This window comes from Arachis hypogaea, chromosome 7 (assembly GCF_003086295.3).
Source record: "Arachis hypogaea cultivar Tifrunner chromosome 7, arahy.Tifrunner.gnm2.J5K5, whole genome shotgun sequence".
NCBI classification, from domain to species: Eukaryota; Viridiplantae; Streptophyta; class Magnoliopsida; order Fabales; family Fabaceae; genus Arachis; species Arachis hypogaea.
In genome coordinates, this window is record NC_092042.1 from 54859882 (window position 1) to 54880805 (window position 20924).

At 35.3% G+C, this 20924-nt stretch overlaps 1 protein-coding gene across 1 annotated transcript; it reads right to left on the bottom strand.

The window, feature by feature from the left end:
- Positions 1–4015: 4015 nt before the first annotated feature.
- LOC112701480 (uncharacterized) lies at positions 4016–13074 on the bottom strand. Its single transcript, XM_072198815.1, has 20 exons — positions 12796–13074; positions 12664–12692; positions 12474–12569; positions 12256–12332; positions 11801–11846; positions 11616–11676; positions 11447–11500; positions 11254–11334; positions 10734–10773; positions 10529–10641; positions 9025–9135; positions 8804–8920; positions 8588–8663; positions 8482–8492; positions 8342–8407; positions 6580–6682; positions 6150–6219; positions 5949–6055; positions 5315–5745; positions 4016–4931 (listed from the first exon to the last, which is right to left on the bottom strand). The coding sequence occupies exons 1-20, from the start codon at positions 12991–12993 to the stop codon at positions 4296–4298; spliced, it is 2523 nt and encodes an 840-aa protein (XP_072054916.1). The 5' UTR covers positions 12994–13074; the 3' UTR covers positions 4016–4295.
- Between the last annotated feature and the right edge of the window lie 7850 nt (positions 13075–20924).

A 20924-nucleotide genomic window follows, 5' to 3' on the forward strand; every position in this document is an offset into this window, starting at 1 on the left:
AACAAGCAAGGAGAATCAAGCTGAAAACAAAAAAAGGAAAACTTGTTAGGAGGAATTCAAATCTGATGGCACTAATCTCCTCCTCTTTTCCTTTAGAGTCATTTCTTTTAACCAACTGGAAGAAGAGGAAGAAAATTTAGCAATCAAATGTCAAGCTAATGACATTAAAAAAGTGCTTGTTGGAAGACAACCCAACGTTTGTGATTATGTGTAGTACTTAGAACAAAAATAGGAACGCGTAAGAGAGAAATAGAACACCCTTCAACTACAGAAGGGAGATAAGAGCATGGGCATTCAACGCCCATAAGGAAAGCAGTCCTGGCGTCTAAACACCAACAGGGGACCAAGTTTTCTTTGAATTTAATAAATATTTTATGTTCAAAATATTATTTATTTATTTATTTTAACTAACCTATAATTTTATTTCTATTATTATGTTATCGTTGACTTTTTAAAATATTATTGAGACTTGTTATATCATTATTAATTATTTAAAATTTGATGTTGAGACTTGTTATATATACAAAACAACAACAACAACAACAACAACAAAGCCTTGTCCCACTAAGTGGGGTCGGCTACATGAATCAAACGACGCCATTGTGCTCTGTCATGTATCATGTCTACAGAGAGACCGTTTACATGTAGATCTCGTTTGACCACCTCATGGATGGTCTTCTTAGGTCTTCCTCTGCCTTTCGCCCTTTGTCCATCTTCCATCTCATCCACCCTCCTGACTGGATGTTCTATCGGTCTTCTTCTCACATGTCCAAACCACCTGAGACGCGATTCAACCATCTTTTCCACAATGGGTGCTACTCCAACTCTCTCCCTTATATCTTCATTCCTTATTTTATCCAATCGCGTGTGACCACTTATCCATCTCAACATCTTCATCTCTGCCACACTCAGCTTATGTTCGTGCTCTCCTTTAGCCGCCCAACACTCCGTACCATACAGCATAGCCGGTCTTATAGCGGTGCGATAGAATTTACCTTTAAGTTTTAAAGGCACTTTTTTGTCGCATATAAAACCAGATGCACTCCGCCATTTTGACCAACCTGCTTGGATCCTATGATTTACATCATGTTCAATCTCTCCATTATCCTGTATGATGCACCCAAGATACTTAAAACTTTTAACTTTTCGTAAGGTGTTCTCTCCAATTTTCACCTCTATATTGGAGTTTTCCCTTCTCAGACTGAACTTACATTCCATATATTCCGTCTTGCTACGGCTTATGCACAGACCATATACTTCTAGAGCTTCTCTCCATAACTCCAACTTCTTATTTAGGTCTTCCCTTGACTCTCCCATAAGGACGATATCATCGGCAAAAAGCATGCACCATGGCACAGGCTCTTGGATGTGCTCTGTGAGTACTTCCAAGACTAATGTGAAAAGGTATGGACTTAAGGATGATCCCTGGTGTAATTCTATACCAATAGGAAATTCCTCTATCACACCACCTTGAGTCTTCACACTAGTTGTGGCCCCATCATACATGTCTTTAATTGCCCGAATATATGCGATCCTTACTCTCCTCTTTTCTAAAACCTTCCATAAGACCTCCCTTGGTACCCTATCATACGCTTTTTCCAAATCAATAAACACCATGTGTAGATCCCTTTTATTACTACGATACCTCTCCATCATCCTTCTTAATAGGTATATCGCTTCAGTGGTAGATCTGCCTGGCATAAATCCAAATTGGTTCTCTGTTACTTGTGTCTCTTTTCTCAACTTCCGTTCTATCACCCTTTCCCATAACTTCATAGTATGACTCATAAGCTTAATCCCTCTATAATTTCCGCAACTTTGTATATCCCCCTTATTCTTGTAGATAGGTACCAAGGTGCTCTTTCTCCACTCATCAGGCATCTTCTTTGACCTTAAAATCTCATTAAAAAGCTTGGTTAACCAGTTGATGCCTTTTCCTCCAAGACCCTTCCAAACCTCAATCGGGATATTATCAGGTCCTACTGCCCTGCCATTTTTCATCTGCTTTAGAGCCTCTTTTACCTCAAAGTCTCGAATCCTTCGATAGTAGTCAAAGTTTTGATCTTCTTTCCTTGTGCATAATCGACCAAGGCTCGGAAGAGTCTTCTGTCCCTCATTAAATAACTCGTAGAAGTAGCTCTTCCACCTTTCATTAATCTTCTCCTCTTGAGCCAACACCTCTCCATCCTTATCCTTTATGCACTTAACCTGATCCAAATCTCTCGTTCTTCTTTCCCGGCTCTTTGCAATTCTATATATACCTTTTTCTCCTTCTTTCGTATCCAAAGACTGGTAGAGACCCTCATATGCTCTTGTTCTTGCTTCACTTACAGCCACTTTTGTCTCTTTCTTAGCCGCCTTATATTTTTCCCAGTTATCTGCATTGCGGCATAAAGACCATTCTTTAAAGCATTCTCTTTTTATCTTTATCTTTTCTTGTATACTCGCATTCCACCACCAGGACTCCTTGTCTCTTGGTCCTATTCCTTTAGATTCACCAAAACTTTCTTTTGCTGTTCTTCTAATAACTTCTGCCATCTCCCTCCACATCTCTTCCGCGCTTCCATTCCCATCCCACCTTGCCTCTTCTCCTACCCGTCTTAGGAAGCTTCTTTGTTCCTCACCTTTCATCCGCCACCACCTCGTCCTTGGGTTCTTCGTATGATGTCTTTTCCTCAACTTTTGCTCAACGCGAAAATCCATGACGAGCACCCTATGTTGTGTTGTCAAACTCTCTCCCGGGATAATTTTACAGTTAATGCAAAATTTCCGGTCGACTCTCCTCAACAAGAAGAAGTCGATTTGAGAGCTTGTCATGCCACTCTTATAGGTTATAAGATGTTCGTCTCTCTTTTTAAAACATGTATTTGCGATGAGAAGATCAAAAGTTGAGGAAAAGTCCAAAATAGTTTTACCCTCGTCATTGATCACCCCGAAACCATGGCCTCCGTGAATACTCCCATATCCAGTCACTTCTCTCCCAACATGGCCATTTAAATCTCCTCCTAAGAAAATCTTATCTCCCAAAGATATGCCTTGAACTAAACTCTCTAGATCCTCCCAAAACCTTATCTTATGTTGTTCGTCCGAACCCACTTGCGGTGCATAGGCGCTAATCACATGAAAAGCACCTCCCTCCACCACAAGTTTGATAGAGATGATCCGATCTCCCACCCTCTTGACATCAACTACGTCCTTCTTCCACTGCTTATCCACAATTATTCCAACTCCATTCCTATTCTTCACCTTTCCTGTATACCAAAGTTTGAAACCAGAAGAATCCAACTCCCTAGCCTTTGCACCAACCCATTTCGTTTCTTGTAGGCACATAATGTTAATCTTCCTCCTTGTCATGGTATCCACCACCTCCATGGACTTTCCTGTTAGAGTGCCTATGTTCCATGTCCCAAATCTCAACATTTTGTCGCTTCGACCTTTACCTTTTCCTTTGTGAACTAGCTTATTTACCCTCGTCCGTTCACGAAAACGCGAGAACCCTTGCTCATTTAACACTACATCCGGGCACCGATGCAGCGGCTCTTGCTTTGACACCGTACTCGAGCCATACGGCGCGTTACTTCCGGGTAACGACCTAGCTTTAGCGCAATAATGTCTTTGATTCATGTCATAGGGGGTTCGGCTATATTTTTACGTTGGTTGCCGAAGACCTAACACAACCCTCCTCCTTTATCCGGGCTTGGGACCGGCTATGTACCGCAAGTGTAACACAACCCTCTTGTTATATATATTTAATTTTTTTAATTTACAAAACCGCAAATCCAATCCAATCTAAACCGCTTGAACTTAGATCGAATCAAATCAAATTTTTTTAAAAATACCATCCAATCCAAACTGCACTGCAAATAAAACTAGTATTCGAATCGGATGAATTTTTTATTCAAACCGTAATGCGAACATCACTAATTCTATATAACCACCAACAAAAATCAACACAAACCAAGCTTGGTATATCTGACACCGAGAATATATATACTTAAAGAAAAGGCCAAACATATGCCACAAAAAGTACCATTAGATAAATTACCTTACAGAAACGTGCGACACAGCCATACACCAAAATGGGCAATAATCGGTTTCTAATTTCAAGTACCTTACACTTTGGATATCCAAACGACTGACAATCTAAATAAACTTACTAGGCCCATTAAAAAAGGGTTTCAAAGGAAATACCGAACGAGGAAAAAAAGAGGGGTTGGGGAAGGGGGAGAAGAAACATTACATAACACAACCAAACATAAACTAGCTTTTCTCAGACATGTTGGAAGACAATCTCATCAGAGGAGTTCAGCAACATTTGCAGGCAGCTCCTCGATTTGCACATTATAAAACTTCTGGATGTCAAACAGCATTCTTTCATCATCCTTCGTGACAAAGTTGATGGCAACACCCTTTCTACCAAACCGACCACTACGACCAATACGGTGGAGATAGTTCTCGGGCTGTGTAGGGAGATCATAGTTTATTACGAGAGACACTTGCTGAACATCAATACCACGTGCCAGAAGATCAGTTGTTATCAGAACACGGGAAGACCCAGAACGGAACTCCCGCATAATGATGTCCCTCGTATTCTGGTCCATGTCTCCGTGGGTGGCTGACACCGTGTGGTCTCGGCTTCGCATCTTGTCCGTCAACCAATCTACCTTCCTTCTGGTGTTGACAAAAATGACACTCTGGGTAATGGCTAATGTCTCGTACAGATCACAAAGTGTGTCGAGCTTCCATTCCTCTCTCTCACAATTGACATAAAACTGCTTTATACCCTCCAAAGTGAGCTCGTCGCGCTTCACAAGGATCCTCACAGGTTTGTTCATGAACTTTCTAGTAATTTCAAGGGCCTCAGGGGGCATTGTGGCAGAGAAAACTCCAACCTGAATCTTCGATGGCAACAACTGGAATATATCGTAGATCTGATAACAAGGAAGCAGATGATGGATAAAGAAGTTATACAAATAACAAAATCAAATTTTCGTGATACAACACCAATGGCCAAAAACTGTGACAAGCTTAAACTGATTGAAACAAAGTAACATTTATCTTCAACTAGAAATTAATAGTCACTAAATTTCAAGAACTTTTAACAGACATCAAATATAAAAATCTGAAGGCACTTGAAAGTATAAACATTAAACAGTCAGAAATAGAAGAAAATACAATCAATTAGATAAAGTAGGAATTAACGATGGGTTAGGGTAAAAAATACAGGTTTGCATGGGATGATTTTACATATCTATAAAACTTTATAATAAAGTGAAATATGAAAACATTAGTAATCAAGTAAATAAAGAAGTACCTGGTCTTTAAAACCCCTTGAAAGCATTTCATCGGCCTCATCCAACACAAACATTTTAATGTGATCCGGCTGAAGTGACTGTCTGCGCAGCATATCAAAGACACGTCCAGGAGTACCAACAACAACATGAACACCGCTGGCTAGAATGCGTTGGTCTTCACGAACACTGGTGCCTCCCACACAGGCATGAACCTTCACACCTAGATAATCTCCAAGCGCCCGCATAACCTTCTCAATCTGCTGAGCAAGCTCACGGGTTGGCGCTAAAACCAAGGCCTGACATTCAGTCAGGCTGTAGTCAAGTTGTTGCAGGATTCCAGAGCAGAAAGTTGCAGTTTTTCCAGTTCCGGATTGGGCCTGTTGAATAACATCAAGTCCCTTGCAAAATGGGACTATTCCCCTTTGCTGAATAGCTGATGGCTTTTCAAAACCTACAGAACAAATAATACTAATTTTACATTCCAAAATTTCAACTAAAAGTACATGACATTAGTGGGACAAACAAACAAGGCAGTTTACGCATAATAGGCAGAACAAATCGAACACATGCAAAGTTCTATGCCTCCACTGTACATTATCGATTAAATATATTTTCTAAAAAACATATATATTAAAGGGACTAGTAAAAGTTTACCATAGGCATAAATGCCTCTGAGGAGATTCTCTTGCAAACCCATAGCATCAAAGCTATCGTACACCTCATCATAAGATGTGAAGAAGTCCTGTCCATCAGCTGTGAGTCTGTGAATTCAAGAGATGACAGTGAACCATAAATTAAACCCCCAAAAAATAAACTATGTTGGAATGATAGTGAGGAAAAAGGGAAAGCACTTACAAATCATTCATTTTTGCATCAAATTGACGAGCATCGAACTGTGTTCCCTCAGGTGCAGCTCCTGCCATGACTGCAACACCAACACAAATATAACAACAGAAACAACTATACCACGCAAATAATTGCAGAAACAGCACCATAAAAACAACTTGATGGAAACCAAAAACATAAAAAAATAAATATCGAATCAGCATAAGCTCTAACCGTAATAAAAAATTGATGTGAATCACTTGTTGATTCAAAAAGTTTTAGTTTCAAAAAGGCTCGAACCATAATACGAAACAAGCGTTAACTTGCATAAAACAACATCCGCTCAACAATAACGAATAGCAGCAAAGGAAAAATAAAAAATAAAAGAACATAGATACAGTTAATCAGAAGCGACTGAAAGACTGGGATAACAAGATCGTTGAATCGAGAAGAGATTCACCTGCGGATGATGATGTTGATATTGATGTTGATGATGAAGAGGACGAAGATGTTTGCAGTGGAAGAAGATCGAGCGGAGTTAGGGTTTCCCAAACTCCTCGGATCTACGCCGCGGAGTTGAGGAGAGAATAAGAGTGTGTTTGTGAAGTGAGAAAAGAAACAAGGGTTCTCTAGTGAATTAATCGACAAAATAATAACGAATACCAAATTAGTCAAAATAATAAATAGTCTTCTCGAACTTTATATATACACAAAAAATACATAAGATAAATGATAAAAAAAAATAGAAAGATAAATGGCAAATTAAATCCATAAGATGTAAAAAATTTTATATATACACAAAAAATCAGTTTAGTCAAATATCTTCAATATAAATGATTAATTTTTATTTACATATAATATAATTGATATAATTTAAAATTATAATATAATTTAAATAAAAAAATATATTATATATACAGAGTTTAAATATTAGTTGATTTATTCAATATACAAAATTTAAAAATTATTAAATTAAGATTTTAACCACTTTAATTGTATCCACAACCATCTGACTTTGTAGCACATTATTCTTGCTTAGTGACTTTTTTTTAGTTACTTCAATTGCTTTATATTAATTGGGATAGTTTATACTAATAAATTAAATGAAATATAAAGTTATGCAAATGTCTTAAATTAATTTTTGTTATACATCTTAAAATATTTTTATGTAAATCGAATTAATTGAATTTGATTTAGCTATTATAGCTATTGATTCGATTAACATGAAAATACTCTAAGACAGATGTGTAATGAAAATTAATTTAAACCATTTACATAAATTTAAACCCCATTTAATTTATTAGTATAAATTATCCTCTTAATTAAAAGAGTTTTATGAGCACTTTTTGTTCAATAACTATTTAAAAAACATTCATTTTAAAAACATATTTCATTTAAATAATTTATAATTTGGTAATATCCAAAGTTTGAATAACAAAAAAAATATGATTTGCTACTAATATCTTTTTTACTTTCATTTCCCTTTTTTATTTTCTTTTTATACAAATAAATCTAGAAAGACTAAGATTTCAATCAACTTTCATTTATCTTCTTTCTTCCTCACTTTCTTTCCTTTATTTTCTTTTTTCTAACCAAACAAAACTTTAGCAAATAGTCCTAAATTCATCCATTAAAATAATAATCAGAGAAATAAAATTATTTGAGAAGATATATATATATATATACCAAACAAATCTCTCTTAATGTCTAATTTTTTACAGATAGAGGCAACACACAAGTCAAACTCATTGAACCCATGCATCTCCATTCTCCACCGCCAAGGTCACTTGACAAGTGTTCCAATTACATCATTAGTAATTTCATTCTTTTTAATGCAAATCCGATTGAGATCAAAATATCAAAACCATTTTTCGAAATTAAACCAAAGAGTAAATAGTTATTTTTAACTACAAAAATTTTAAATACTGATAAAATTAACCAAAAAAAAAATTTAATATTATATCTATAAAAAATTAATTGTTAAATAAAAATACCCAATCATTAGCTTTTTGTCAACTCCCTTAAAAAATATATAATTCTTAAATTACCTTCTTATTATATCTTCAGCCCTTCAAACACATTCTCATTAACACAACTACTCTCCCACGGAATTTTGTTTGACCTTTTCTTTTGTTTGACCTTCCTTCAATGTAGAACTCTTTCCCACGGAATATAATAAATAATACATATAACTAATACAACTATACGGACCATATTTAAACCTCAGATGTTTTTGCTGGGAGCAACAAATCTGTGGCATTTTGGTCCGCGTAGAATGGTACAGCCTCCTGCCACATATTACCAAGAACAAATCAAAGCTTCCCACTTTTGTGGCCCAATATTTAATAGCATCTCATTTGACCGTACATTTGCCTGTTATTTTTGTGATTCATCGACATGGAAATCATTCTGAGCTTGAAACTTTAGAATTTTCAAACTAACTGCAGAATTCGCTTAAATGCACTTGCAATGGAATGTGCACATATGGCTACCAAATTGTGAGATAACATCTACAAGACATCCATAACCTCCAACTGCCACAACCTGGAAAGAATAATGCAGTAATGCATTACATAAATAAAATAAACTAGAAAATAACAAGTCATGAATGCAGCAAGCTTGAGTTGACCACACAGTGACCCATCTCAACAGCAATAAGATGTTGAATCAGAACCAGAACCTACCCCTGCAGGATGTAAGGAGACAGAGAAAGCTGATGCAGGAGCACACTGTATTTGCGAAAGGATTGCACCATTCATGTCAAAGCGATTCAGTAGAGGATCTGCACCAACTGCCAAAATCTGACAGAGGTGAGAGTTGAGATAAAATTAGGGTTATTTTGATCGTTTAGTGTTCAAGACAGCAAGATGGCAGAAACAAAAGATATGAAGGTTAGCCAACTCACTTGGTTGCTGTCAAATAGCATGTCCTGTACAGAAGCACGAGTTGAAATCCTTGATAAGCACTCTGAAGCAGGAAGGTTCCAAAGGGATATATTCCGTCCACTACTGCAAGCCTGTGGAATGATGACAATGGTCCCTTAACCATTCACAGAAGCAAACGGCAATTACAAGATACATAATGCCTTTAGAAAGGGATATTTTGGCCACAAAATGTGATAGTTATTAATAACAGAAAGTTTAGCAGAGGGTAGCAACAAATAGCATTTCTGTAACAATGATTATACTAAACGAGGAATTGTATCATAACTACGAACTATGGGAAATGAAGTTCTATTTGATTGTTAACTTGCTATATGCCAATGTTAATATGAATTAGCTCCTCTGGTTGTAAAATAGGACAATAAATTAAGTGTAAAATCATTATCTAAATATCTGTTCTCATAGCTGGATACCAACTGCAAGTCAGCAACCATAGGTAACTTAGGAAGTAAGGGTGGCAAATGGGCCGAAATTTGTTGGGCCGAAAAAAGGCAAGGCTAGAGTTTTGAGTCCACCAAAATTAAAAAAAAAAAAGAGAAAGTCTAGAGGGCCAGCAGATTTTGTAGTTTTTAGTCATCAATAATGTTTTTAATGGTGTGAGATTGTATCTAATGATGTAGAATCATTCAATTTCCTTTTGATGGTTAAGTGCTGGCCAGAATTTAATAAAAGTGATGCCCCCCTAGCACTCCTCTAAAAAAAAAGGCCTAAAACCCACAGCTTTGGCGGCCTTTGACGGGGCGGGCTAGCCCGGTGGGCCCGCTATATTTTTTATAGCCTAAACAAAAAACTACCCAAACCCATAAACTCAACTACCAAACCCAGCACAAATAACCCTACCCATAAGCACAAGTCACTCCCATCTGTCTCCCCACCCACTCCTAACCCTACTCACAAATTTGTCTTTGGAATGTTTGTTTATTTTACTTAAGCTATAACTTGGATAATGTTTGATTGATGAGATTTGAACAATGTTTAATTAAATGCTTTGAAGAATGTTTTAATTTGGACAATGTTTGTTTGATTATTTTGTTTCAAAAAACTTGGTTAAAGATTACATTTATCAGAAATTTAGAATTATATGAATTTAGAAATTATAGATTTATTAAAATGTTTGTGAAATTGTATTTTTTTTTTCAATATTTAATGGTTTAGTAATTTTTTTGAGAGAGAGAGAGAGAGAGAGAGAGAGAGAGAGAGAAGGCAGGCTTAGCCTACCGGCTTGCCAACCCGTCGTTAGGCAGGGTGGGATAGATATTAGGGCCCGCCTGACTAGGCAGGCCGGGGCGGGATAACCCACCAAAGGCAGGCTTTTGGCGGGGTGGTCTAGACCGCTTGCCACCCCTGCTAGGAAGTGATCAACATCATTTTGTCTAGAAATTCGTATTTCTTTTACTACATAGGCACATGTAGACCAAAAGAAGGGAGAGATCGATGGAAGGGAAGTATGAAATCTTAGAGACTTACCAACCAGCTCTCACTTGCATCTAATGCAACACAGCCAACCCATGAAACAGATCCTTTTGAGTTCAAATCTTCTACTGGATCAATCACTTTGATACACTTTCCACTTTTGCAATCTAGTATGGTATAGAAGCCACAAAAACAAAAGTATCGGCCAAAATTCTGCACAAATATATTTAATGAACCAAATAATTTACAGAAAATGTACCCCAAATTCGTGCAGTCCTGTCCTCTGAACCAGTTATAATCTGAACATTGGTATTAAAAAAAGGAGTTAGAACACTCAAGAGTGCATACAGTGGGGTGACAATTATGAATAAATGGCAGCAGCAGGGATGTTTAGCAATCAGATTTTAAAATACTAGCCCATATATTCCCTAATGTCTCAAGTCTAAAAGTGATGCACTCAATCCTAAAAGCTCCAAAGTCCATAGCTCATTCAATTTTTGTTCAATAAACAATAGAATGATAGGGCTATAACCAAATTATTAGACTCCACGTTATCGATCCGCTCTATATTTTAGACTACTACTAATATCACTAGGAGCACTCCTTTTCCTCTTACATCCACTGTTTAGATCTTTAATTGCATGCAAAAAGGTGTGTAGCACTTTATATTCCATAAATATGGCCACAAAAATTAGGGCATAAACACCAAGTTATTTTTTTCTTTTTCAATAAAAGAAATATTACTACAGCAAAATAGATAAAATGATCACCAACTAGACCTGATTGGATGAGTTGCGAGCAACTATGCAGTGCAAGTAGTCCAAGTGCCCCTTAAATACCATTTTCACTTTACCAGTTTCCTACAGTATTAAAACTTGTTAACCAAGGAGAACAACAGATACAACAAATAAATCAATTTTTACCAAGAAACCTCCTAAACAAAAATTATATTCACCGCCCACAAATACATACCACATCCCAACAATATGCACAAGAATCACCAGAAGCAGAGAAAACAGATCCCCCCTGCAATTGAACAAGGAAGCATGAACAGTTGAACACACTCAATCAACGAAACAAACTGTTATGAAAAACGATATTCTTTAAACTAAAAGAGAAAAAGAAAAGGAAATATAAAAACCTGAGAATCAACAGCAATAGCATTATTCTCAGGGATAGGTGAAAGTGCACCCCAAGGACCTCTGAAAGACAACAATAACGGTGTGCTGTTAATAAGGGACCAGGACTCCAGGAGGAAGGGGAGTAACTGATTGGAAGCAGATCTGGCTAACAAGGAGTATGCATTCTGTAAAAGTTAAAGCTCACTTGTGTTGAGGATTTGCCAGGTCAAGTATGGGTTTGATATTGTTTCCTGAAATAATAGGAAACAACATGCATAAAGAGATTGAAGAATTCATCCATTTCAAAGGTAAAAGTGTGAGCGGAGAGTTGCGTGCGGAAAAGACATAAAACACAAGGAGGTGAACAGAAAACCTCCCTAATCACTGATAATACAGCAGGGCACAGGAGAAAATGAATAAACAAAATAATCCAAGCCCGAATAAATATCAACTCCGCAGGCATCACACTGACACATCAATCCCAATTACTTATTTTCGGAATATAAACTTTGCAATAACACATCAATCAACTCGATGGCTGTCACGTATATTAACAAGTCTCATGCAAGAAAGTCAAAAATGCAAGATGGAACAGTTAGAATAACAGGATACTAATTGAATCGTCAAAGATCTAAGCAAGTTTCAGCCCAGAAGCACAACCTTGAGAAGAAACAGCACTATTTGAGTTTGCAAGTTCCTTCCACCTCCATCCTCGAATCCACCCATCATCTCCACAACTGCAAGTCAAAGCTACAGTCAACCGGTATCCAATTACATGCGACAATTCTCATGTTTAATTCACCATCAGCAACAGGTAGATGGAGACCAATATAAGGTAATAAAATTAGAGCCATAGAGATAATAGCACAAATTTGGACCTTAACAACAGTGCATCTTCACCATCACCATAGAATTTGACATCATATGTAGGTCCATCATGCCCTTGAAAGAAGCAATCTGGTTCAGCCAATAATCTGCGACAATTCCAATCCATATCAAAACACAGTTAACTCCAATAAACACAAAAGATAAAACTTAAATTACCATAAAATGGCAATGCAAACTCACCTAGCCGCATTGGCATCGGTATTATTTTTCTGCGAAAAAAATTAACAAAATAAATAAACTCAGAATCACAAGTTCAATCCCTAACAAAAAAAAAGACAAATGATGGTGGCAGATAAGAGAGTGGTGACTGACGAGGTTGGAGATGCAGGAAGGGATGGAGTAGGAGGCGATAGAACCGTCGCTGGAAGCAACGACGAGAGAGTGAGGATTAGGGTTTCGGGGACTAGGAGCCCAAGCCGTACGGAAAACGGTTTGGGTCTGGATCTCCCTCCCCTTGAGGAGGCGCTCCCTGTACGCATTTTCGTCCCAGTTGGTTGCGTCGCCGCACATTGTCACCTGCACCGCGCCGCCGCCGCTTCACTGCTCAGTCTAGGTACTCATTTCAGCTCACTCACCGCTCACGCGCCTTTTTCTTGGGCTAAAAATACGCACTAATGTTTATATTTGGCGGGGAGCTGAATGCTGATGGATTTTTTTTTCTTTTCTTTTTTTTATCAGGTTTGGTTGAAAATTAAGGATTTGTTGTAAAATAAATGAATAAATAAAGAAGAGGTAATAAATATGAAAGTATAATTATGTAACTTTAATAGTACTCTTCACCATAATTATTATCGATATGATTAATATATTTACTAATATTATAGTAAGATATATAAAGAGAGAGAATAAAAATTAGTAATATGAAAGAAAGAGAAAAAAGATTATTATTGCTTGTATATAAAGAGAGAGAATAGAATTTTGTTGTTGTGTGTAATATCAACGGAGGCTTAACCTCCTTTTATAGGCATATAAAAGGAATATTTTCAACCTTCATTAATTTCATTCTCTCTTGAGAATGTAATCCTCATATAGGAAATGGGCATTCACGTCCCATACTTATCACAACACTCCCTCTTGGATGACCATTTAGAATTATTGCCTCGTTAAAACCTTAGTAAAGAAAAATCCAATGAGAAAAAACCTGACCAAGGAAAAAAGAGTACAGTCTCTCCCTCTTACCGACATCATTTAATGTCTCGAAATCAGCGCATCCCAATCTCATGTATCAATCTTTCAAAGGAGGATTTTGGGAGTGACTTTGTGAATAAATCTGCCAGATTGTCACTTGAACGAATTTGTTGGACATCAATTGTCCTTTGATTTTGAAGATCATGAGTGAAGAAGAATTTTGGAGAAATATGCTTTGTTCTATCACTTTTTATGTATCCACCCTTAAGTTGAGCAATGCATGTTGTATTATCTTCAAACAGGACAGTTGGAGCTATCTTATGATCAATCAGTCCACATGATGACAGAATATATTGAATCAGACTCCTCAGCCAAACACACTCGCTACTAGCTTCATGAATCACCAGTATTTCAGCATGATTAGAGGAGGTTGCTGCTATCGTCTATTTCGTGGACCTCCATGATATAGTTGTACCACCATATGTGAACAGGTATCCTGTTTGCGATCTCCCTTTATGTGGATCAGACAAGTATCCGGCATCTGCATAGCCAACTAGTTGTGACTTGAATCCATATGGATAAAACAATCCCATATCAACCGTTCCATGAAGATATCGAAAGATTTGCTTGATTCCACTCCAATGTCTTCTGGTTGGAGAGGAACTACACCTTGCTAGTAAATTCACCGCGAATGATATATCAGGTCACGTATTATTAGCAAGATACATTAGCGCTCCAATGGCACTAAGATATGGTACTTCAGGACCAATGATATCTTCATTTTCTTCTTTAAGACGAAATTGATCCTTTTTCACATCTAAATATCTTACAATCACTGGGGTACTTAATGGATGTGACTTATCCATATAAAATCTCTTTAAGATCTTTTCTATGTATGTTGTTTGATGAATAAAGATCCCATCTTTTGTATGCTCGATCTGCAGGCCGAGACAAAATTTAGTCTTTCCAAGATCTTTCATCTCAAACTCTTCTTTTAGAGTTTTTATAATTGTTGGAATCTCTTCAAGAGTTCCAATTATATTTAAATCATCAACGTACACAAGCAATTATAATGAACCCAGATGTAGATTTTCTTATGAAAACACATGGACAGATATCATCATTTTTGAATCCATTTTTGGCCAGATACTCAATAAGACGATTATACCACATTCGTCCAGATTGCTTTAGACCATAAAAAGATCTTTGTAATTTGATTGAGTATAACCCTTGCGAGTATTCATTGGATGGTTTAGATATCTTTAGTCCTTCAGGGACTTTCATATAGATATCCCGATCTAATGAGCCGTATAAATAGGCTGTTACCACATCCATTAAATGCATATGCAGTTTATGATATGCAGATAAACTGACCAAATAACGCAATGTTATTGCATCCACTACAGGGGAATACGTTTCTTCATAATCTATACCGAGTCTTTGTGAAAAACATTGTGCCACAAGTCGGGCTTTGTAGCGCACAACTTTATTTTTCTCATTTCGTTTTCTCACAAATACCCATCTGTATCCAACATGTTTTACATCTTCTGGTGTTCGAACTACAGGTTCAAAGACTTCACGTTTTGCAAGTGAGTCTAATTCAGCCTTCAGGGCTTCTTTCCATTTTGGCCAATTATTCCTTTGTCAACATTCTTCGACTGATCTTAGCTCAAGATCCTTACTTTCATGCATGATATTTAATTTCACATTATATGCAAATATTTCATTGACAATTGTCTTATTTCGATCTATTTCTCTCCTATAAAGACATAATTTATAAAGATCTCGTCATTTTCACAATTTTCAGGTACCTGAACGTCTTCTGGCGTTAAAACTATATCAGAATTTTGGACAACTGCAGGTGTCTTTATTATGTCTTTGTCAATAGGAATAGTATTTACCTCTTTTCTCTTTCGAGGATTTTTGTTTTTGGAACCGACAGGCCTACCACGCTTCTGGCGTGTATTTGCTTCGATGGCAATTTGGCCAACTGGGACATCAATTCGAATTGGGGCATTTTCCGCTGGTATATACGAATTGGTTATCCTCTTTGTATCAGAAAATGCATCAGGCAATTCATTTGCTATTCTTTGCAAATGTATAATCTTTTGAACTTCTAGTTCACATTGCGCTGATCGAGGATCTAAATGCATCAATGATGATGCATTTCAATTAAGTTCCCTTTCAAGAAGCTTATTCTCTCCCCCTAATATTGAAAATTTTGATTCATCAAAATGATAATATGCAAAACGGGCTTTAAATACATCTCCCGTTTGTATCTCAAGATACCTCACTATAGAGGGAGAATCATATCCAACATATATTTCCAATTTTTTTGGCGTCCCATTTTGGTGAGATTAGGTGGTGTAATGGGAACATATATCGCACACCTAAATATTCTTAAATGGGAAGCATTTGGCTGCTGGCCAAAAGATAATTGCATAGGAGAGAACTGATGGTAACTCGTTGGCCTCAAACGAATGAGTGCTGCGGCATGTAAAATAGCATGCCCCCAAGCCGAAGTTAGGAGATTTGTTCTCATAAGTAAGGGTCTAGCAATTAGTTGGAGGCGTTTAATAAGTGATTCTACTAACCCATTTTGTGTGTGAACATAAGCTACTGGATGTTCAACACTTATTCCATTAGCCATACAATAAGTATCAAAAGCTTGGGAAGTAAATTCACCAGCATTATCAAGACGAATTGCTTTGATTGGATTTTCTAAAAATTGTGCTTTTAATCGAATAATTTGAGTCAGTAATCTCGCAAACGCCAGGTTGCAAAAAGACAATAAGCACACATGTGACCATCTCGAAGATGCGTCTATTAGGACCATAAAATATCTAAAAGATCCACATGGTGGATGAATAAGTCCACATATATCACCTTGAATCCTTTCTAGGAATTCAGGGGACTCAAATCCAATCTTTACTAGTAATGGCCTTAAAATTAACTTCCCTTGAAAACATGCAGCACAACAAAATTCACTAGATTTAAGAATCTTCTGGTACTTTAGTGAATGTCCATGGGAGTTTTCAATAATTCACTTGATCATGGTTGTTCCTAGATGACCCAACCTATCATGCCAAGTTATGAATTCATTTGGGCTAGTAAACTTCTGGTTTACAATGGCATGTGATTCAATTGCACTAATCTTGGTATAATACAACCTAGATGAAAGTGAGGGTAACGTTTCTAATATAAATTTCTTATTTGAATCATGAGTTGTGATACATAAATACTCATGGTTTTCATCATTCATTGTCTCAACATGATATCTATTTTGGCGAATATCTTTAAAGCTCAACAAGTTTCTTAGAGACTTGGTAGACAATAGTGCATTATTTATTATGAATTTTGTTCCTCCGGGAAACAAAATTATAGCTCTTCTTAGAGCCTTCAATCACATTGCCTGAGCCAATAATAGTATTAACATATTCTTCTTTTGGCACAAGATGGGTAAAATATATATCACTTTTGAGAATGGTGTGCAAACTTGCACTATCCGCAAGGCATACATCTTCATTACATATCCTTTCTATTCTCTTCAAAGACAAATAATAATAAAATGAGTAGTATGCACAGCTAAATTGAATACTTGATCAGAATTATTTTTCTAAGAAACACTGTACATAAAATAATGTCATATACTAAAATTTTATTTTAAAACATGACACATTTAATGATTTCAATAGTCATAAACATTAATATTTCATTATTTATATACATCATATTTGAAACTCAAATACATAAAACTTAACAATAAGTACTTTACATTATTTATTTACATGGATACTTAATAATCTCACATATTAAACTATTCCATCATTGATCAGATGACCAATATTCCCTTCAGGATCCTCAAAGAAATCAGATACATCATAATGAGTGGTGGAATTTTCAACATCATTTGAAACAAAATTTGTTTCTTTTCCTTTGTCATCTTTTTTCAAAGATGCCTGGTAAAAATCGACTAGGTGCCTTGAGGTACGACAGGTACGTGACCAATGGCCCTTTTCACCACAACGAAAACACTTATCCTCTGTTGATTTATTCGGCCTAATATTTCTTTTTTTATCCCACTTCTGGTGAGATCCTCTCTTTTGAACATAATTCTTTTTCCTTCAATAATTTTTCTTGTTATTAAAACCTTGCCATTTACCTCTTCTGGGGTAATGATTTGCCGCATTTACTTCATGAAATGGGGCGGCGCCAACTGGGCGCGCTTCGTGATTCTTTAAAAGCAACTCATTATTGCGTTCAGCAACAAGAAGGCAAGAAATTAACTCAGAATATTTTTTAAATCCTTTTTCTCGATACTGCTGCTGCAGGAGCACATTCGAGGCATGGAAGATTGAGAAATTTTTCTCCAACATATCATGATCATTTATCTTTTTTCCACATAATTTCATTCATGAGGTGATTCGAAACATTGCAGAATTATATTCATTTATGGATTTAAAATCCTGCAGATGCAAGTGCTTCCATTCATATCGAGCTTGAGGAAGTATTGCCGTTTTTTATGATTATACCTTTCTTCAAGGTCTTTCTAAAGATCTGCAGGATCTTTTAATGTGAGATATTCATTTTTCAATCCTTCGTCAAGATGACGACGAAGAAAAATCATGGCTTTGGCTTTATCCTTCTGGGATGCATTATTTTGAGTCTTAATGGTATCTCCAAGATCCATTGAATCAAGATGAATTTCAGCATCTAGTATCCATGATAAATAATTATTTCCAGATATATCAAGAGCATTGAATTCAAGAGAATAGAGTTTCGATATAATAAAAAATTGTTACCTGAGTCTTCCTTAAAAATTTGATCAGAGTCTTATGCTGATAACGTGTTGTAAAATAAATGAATAAATAAAGAAGAGGTAATAAATATGAAAGTATAATTATGTAACTTTAATAGTAATACTCACTACAATTATTATCACAATATAATAGATATGATTAATATATTTACTAATATTATAGTAAGATATATAAAGAGAGAGAATAAAAATTAGTAATATGAAAGAAAGAGAAAAAAGATTATTATTGCTTGTATATAAAGAGAGAGAGAATAGTATTTTGTTATTGTGTGTAATATCAACGGAGGCTTAACCTCCTTTTATAGGCATATAGAAGGAATATTTTCAACCTTCATTAATTTTATTCTCTCTTGAGAATGTAATCCTCATATAGAAAATGGGCATCCACGTCCCATACTTATCACAATAGGATTCTCATTCTTTTTGTTTTTGTTATTAAGGATTCTCATTCTTAAAGTAAATTTATTACAAATCAAAGAATTTTACCACTAAACTGAAGTTTTTTGGGAATTTTTCTTTTCTCTAGCCTCTTTTCAATTTTTTTGGGCCTTGAGCCCTTTATTAACCCAGTAAAAAATTGGGTCCAATAATAGAATGACAACAATTGATTAATTGAAATTTTATAAGACTTGAGTGATATAATATATGGCCAAGGAAATTTATTATTTTTGAAATACTTGACCAATTTTAAATTTTTTTAATAATATAAAATTAGAATATTGTCTAAAATGTTTATCTCTTGATATTTTTTAATTAATATTATACAAAAAATATTATTAATCAATTTTTGCTTCTATCAATTATGGCGAAGTCTGTTTATCCTCATCTACGTGAGTAAAAATAAGAAGAGCCTCTCAGTCTTCATCCACGTGAGCAAAAACAACACCATTTTGCTCCATTAGAAGATGGTTAATAGATGAGGGTCATCGTCTCTCTCACTTTGTTGTAATTCTAGAACCCTAAAAACACCATGAATAGCAAAACAAAGAGTTTAGGAGTGGAAGAGGAGGAGTAAACGTTGAAAGTAGGTGTTTCTTATGGGATCACGTTGTGATTTGGGAAAAAAGACAAGAACCAAGTTAGTACTTTACTCGAAAATAAAGAGTTAATGGTCAAATAGTCCTGAGAGATCACTCGTTAACTAAATTAGTAATCAAATTCTTTCTTTAAAGATTTTAAATTAGTCATGTTAGTCCTTCCATCATTTTCATTACTAATAGCGTCAGAAATTGTTGATGTGATACGTTAAGTAACATCACAACACATACCTAGTAGTCCTAATTAACTATTAACATAATTAGTTTATAAAATTAGATCAAATCAACTCCAAATTGAGAGATTCCAATACCTCAAGTTCTCCCCTCAATTAGGTTTTAATTTAATCTAATTTTATAAATTTATTATGTTAATAGTTAATTAAGACTCCTAAGTGTGTGTTAAAAAAGTGACAGAATAACTAACATGATTAATTTAAAATCTTTAACAAACGAATTTGATTAAAAAATCTTTCAAAAATGAATTTAGAAAACGAGTGATTTTTCAGTGACTAATTTGATTATTTACTCCGAAGATAAAGGTAGTAACCTAATTGATGATTCTGTGTGTTCAAATTCAAACCGATCCAAATTAAACTGCTCATCCAATCCAATCCAAACCGAAAATCAATTAAAACCGCACTAATTCGGATTTGATTAGATTCTATTTTTTGCAAACCGCTGAATCGGATCGGATTGGATTTTGGATCTACTTTTCATAACCGAACAAATTCAATCCAAACCGCACAATGTGCTATAATATTATTATTTTATTATTATATTTACAATTATACTTATAACATATTCAATTTGTTATACATTTTTATATTATTCATGTATTATTATTTAATAAATATTTTATGTTCAAAATATTATTTATTTATTTATTTATTTTAACTAACCTATAATTTTATTTCTATTGTTATGTTATCGTTGGCTTTTTAAAATATTGTTGAGACTTATTATGTCATTGTTGATTATTTAAAATTGAGTAAAGTATCATTTTTGTCCCCAACGTTTGGGGTAAGTCTCAAAATTGTCCCTAACGTTTCAATCGTCCTATTTAAGTCCCTAACGTTACAAAATTGGCTCAATGTTGTCTTGCCGTTAGAGATCCATTTACAGAATTGATGGCGGGACAAAATTGAGACGATTTGGAAAACGTTAGGGACTTAAATAGAATGTAAACGTTGGGGACAAAAATAATACATAGAAAGAAATTTTAATTTTATCCTTCAATAATATCAATTTTTTACTATACATAATGTTCAATTATTTTTTAATCACATCTAAGTAAATTACACTTAATCACATTGCTTTCATTCTAAATAATTTTTTATATTTTTATATTGACTTATAACTTTAAATGTAAAATTATAAAAAAATAAATTTATTTAGAATGAAAATAATGTGATTAAGTGTAACTTACTTAGATGTGATTAAAAAATAATTGACTACTA

Excerpts from the sequence above, each read along its gene's own strand:
- LOC112701480 (XM_072198815.1), bottom strand. The coding sequence starts at position 12,993 with ATGTGCGGCGACGCAACCAACTGGGACGAAAATGCGTACAGGGAGCGC. Across the intron at positions 11,501-11,615 it reads CTATTGCTGTTGATTCTCAG|GGGGGATCTGTTTTCTCTGC; the intron begins GTTTTTATATTT and ends GTTCAATTGCAG. Across the intron at positions 10,774-11,253 it reads CTCGCAACTCATCCAATCAG|ATTATAACTGGTTCAGAGGA; the intron begins GTCTAGTTGGTG and ends ACCAATGTTCAG.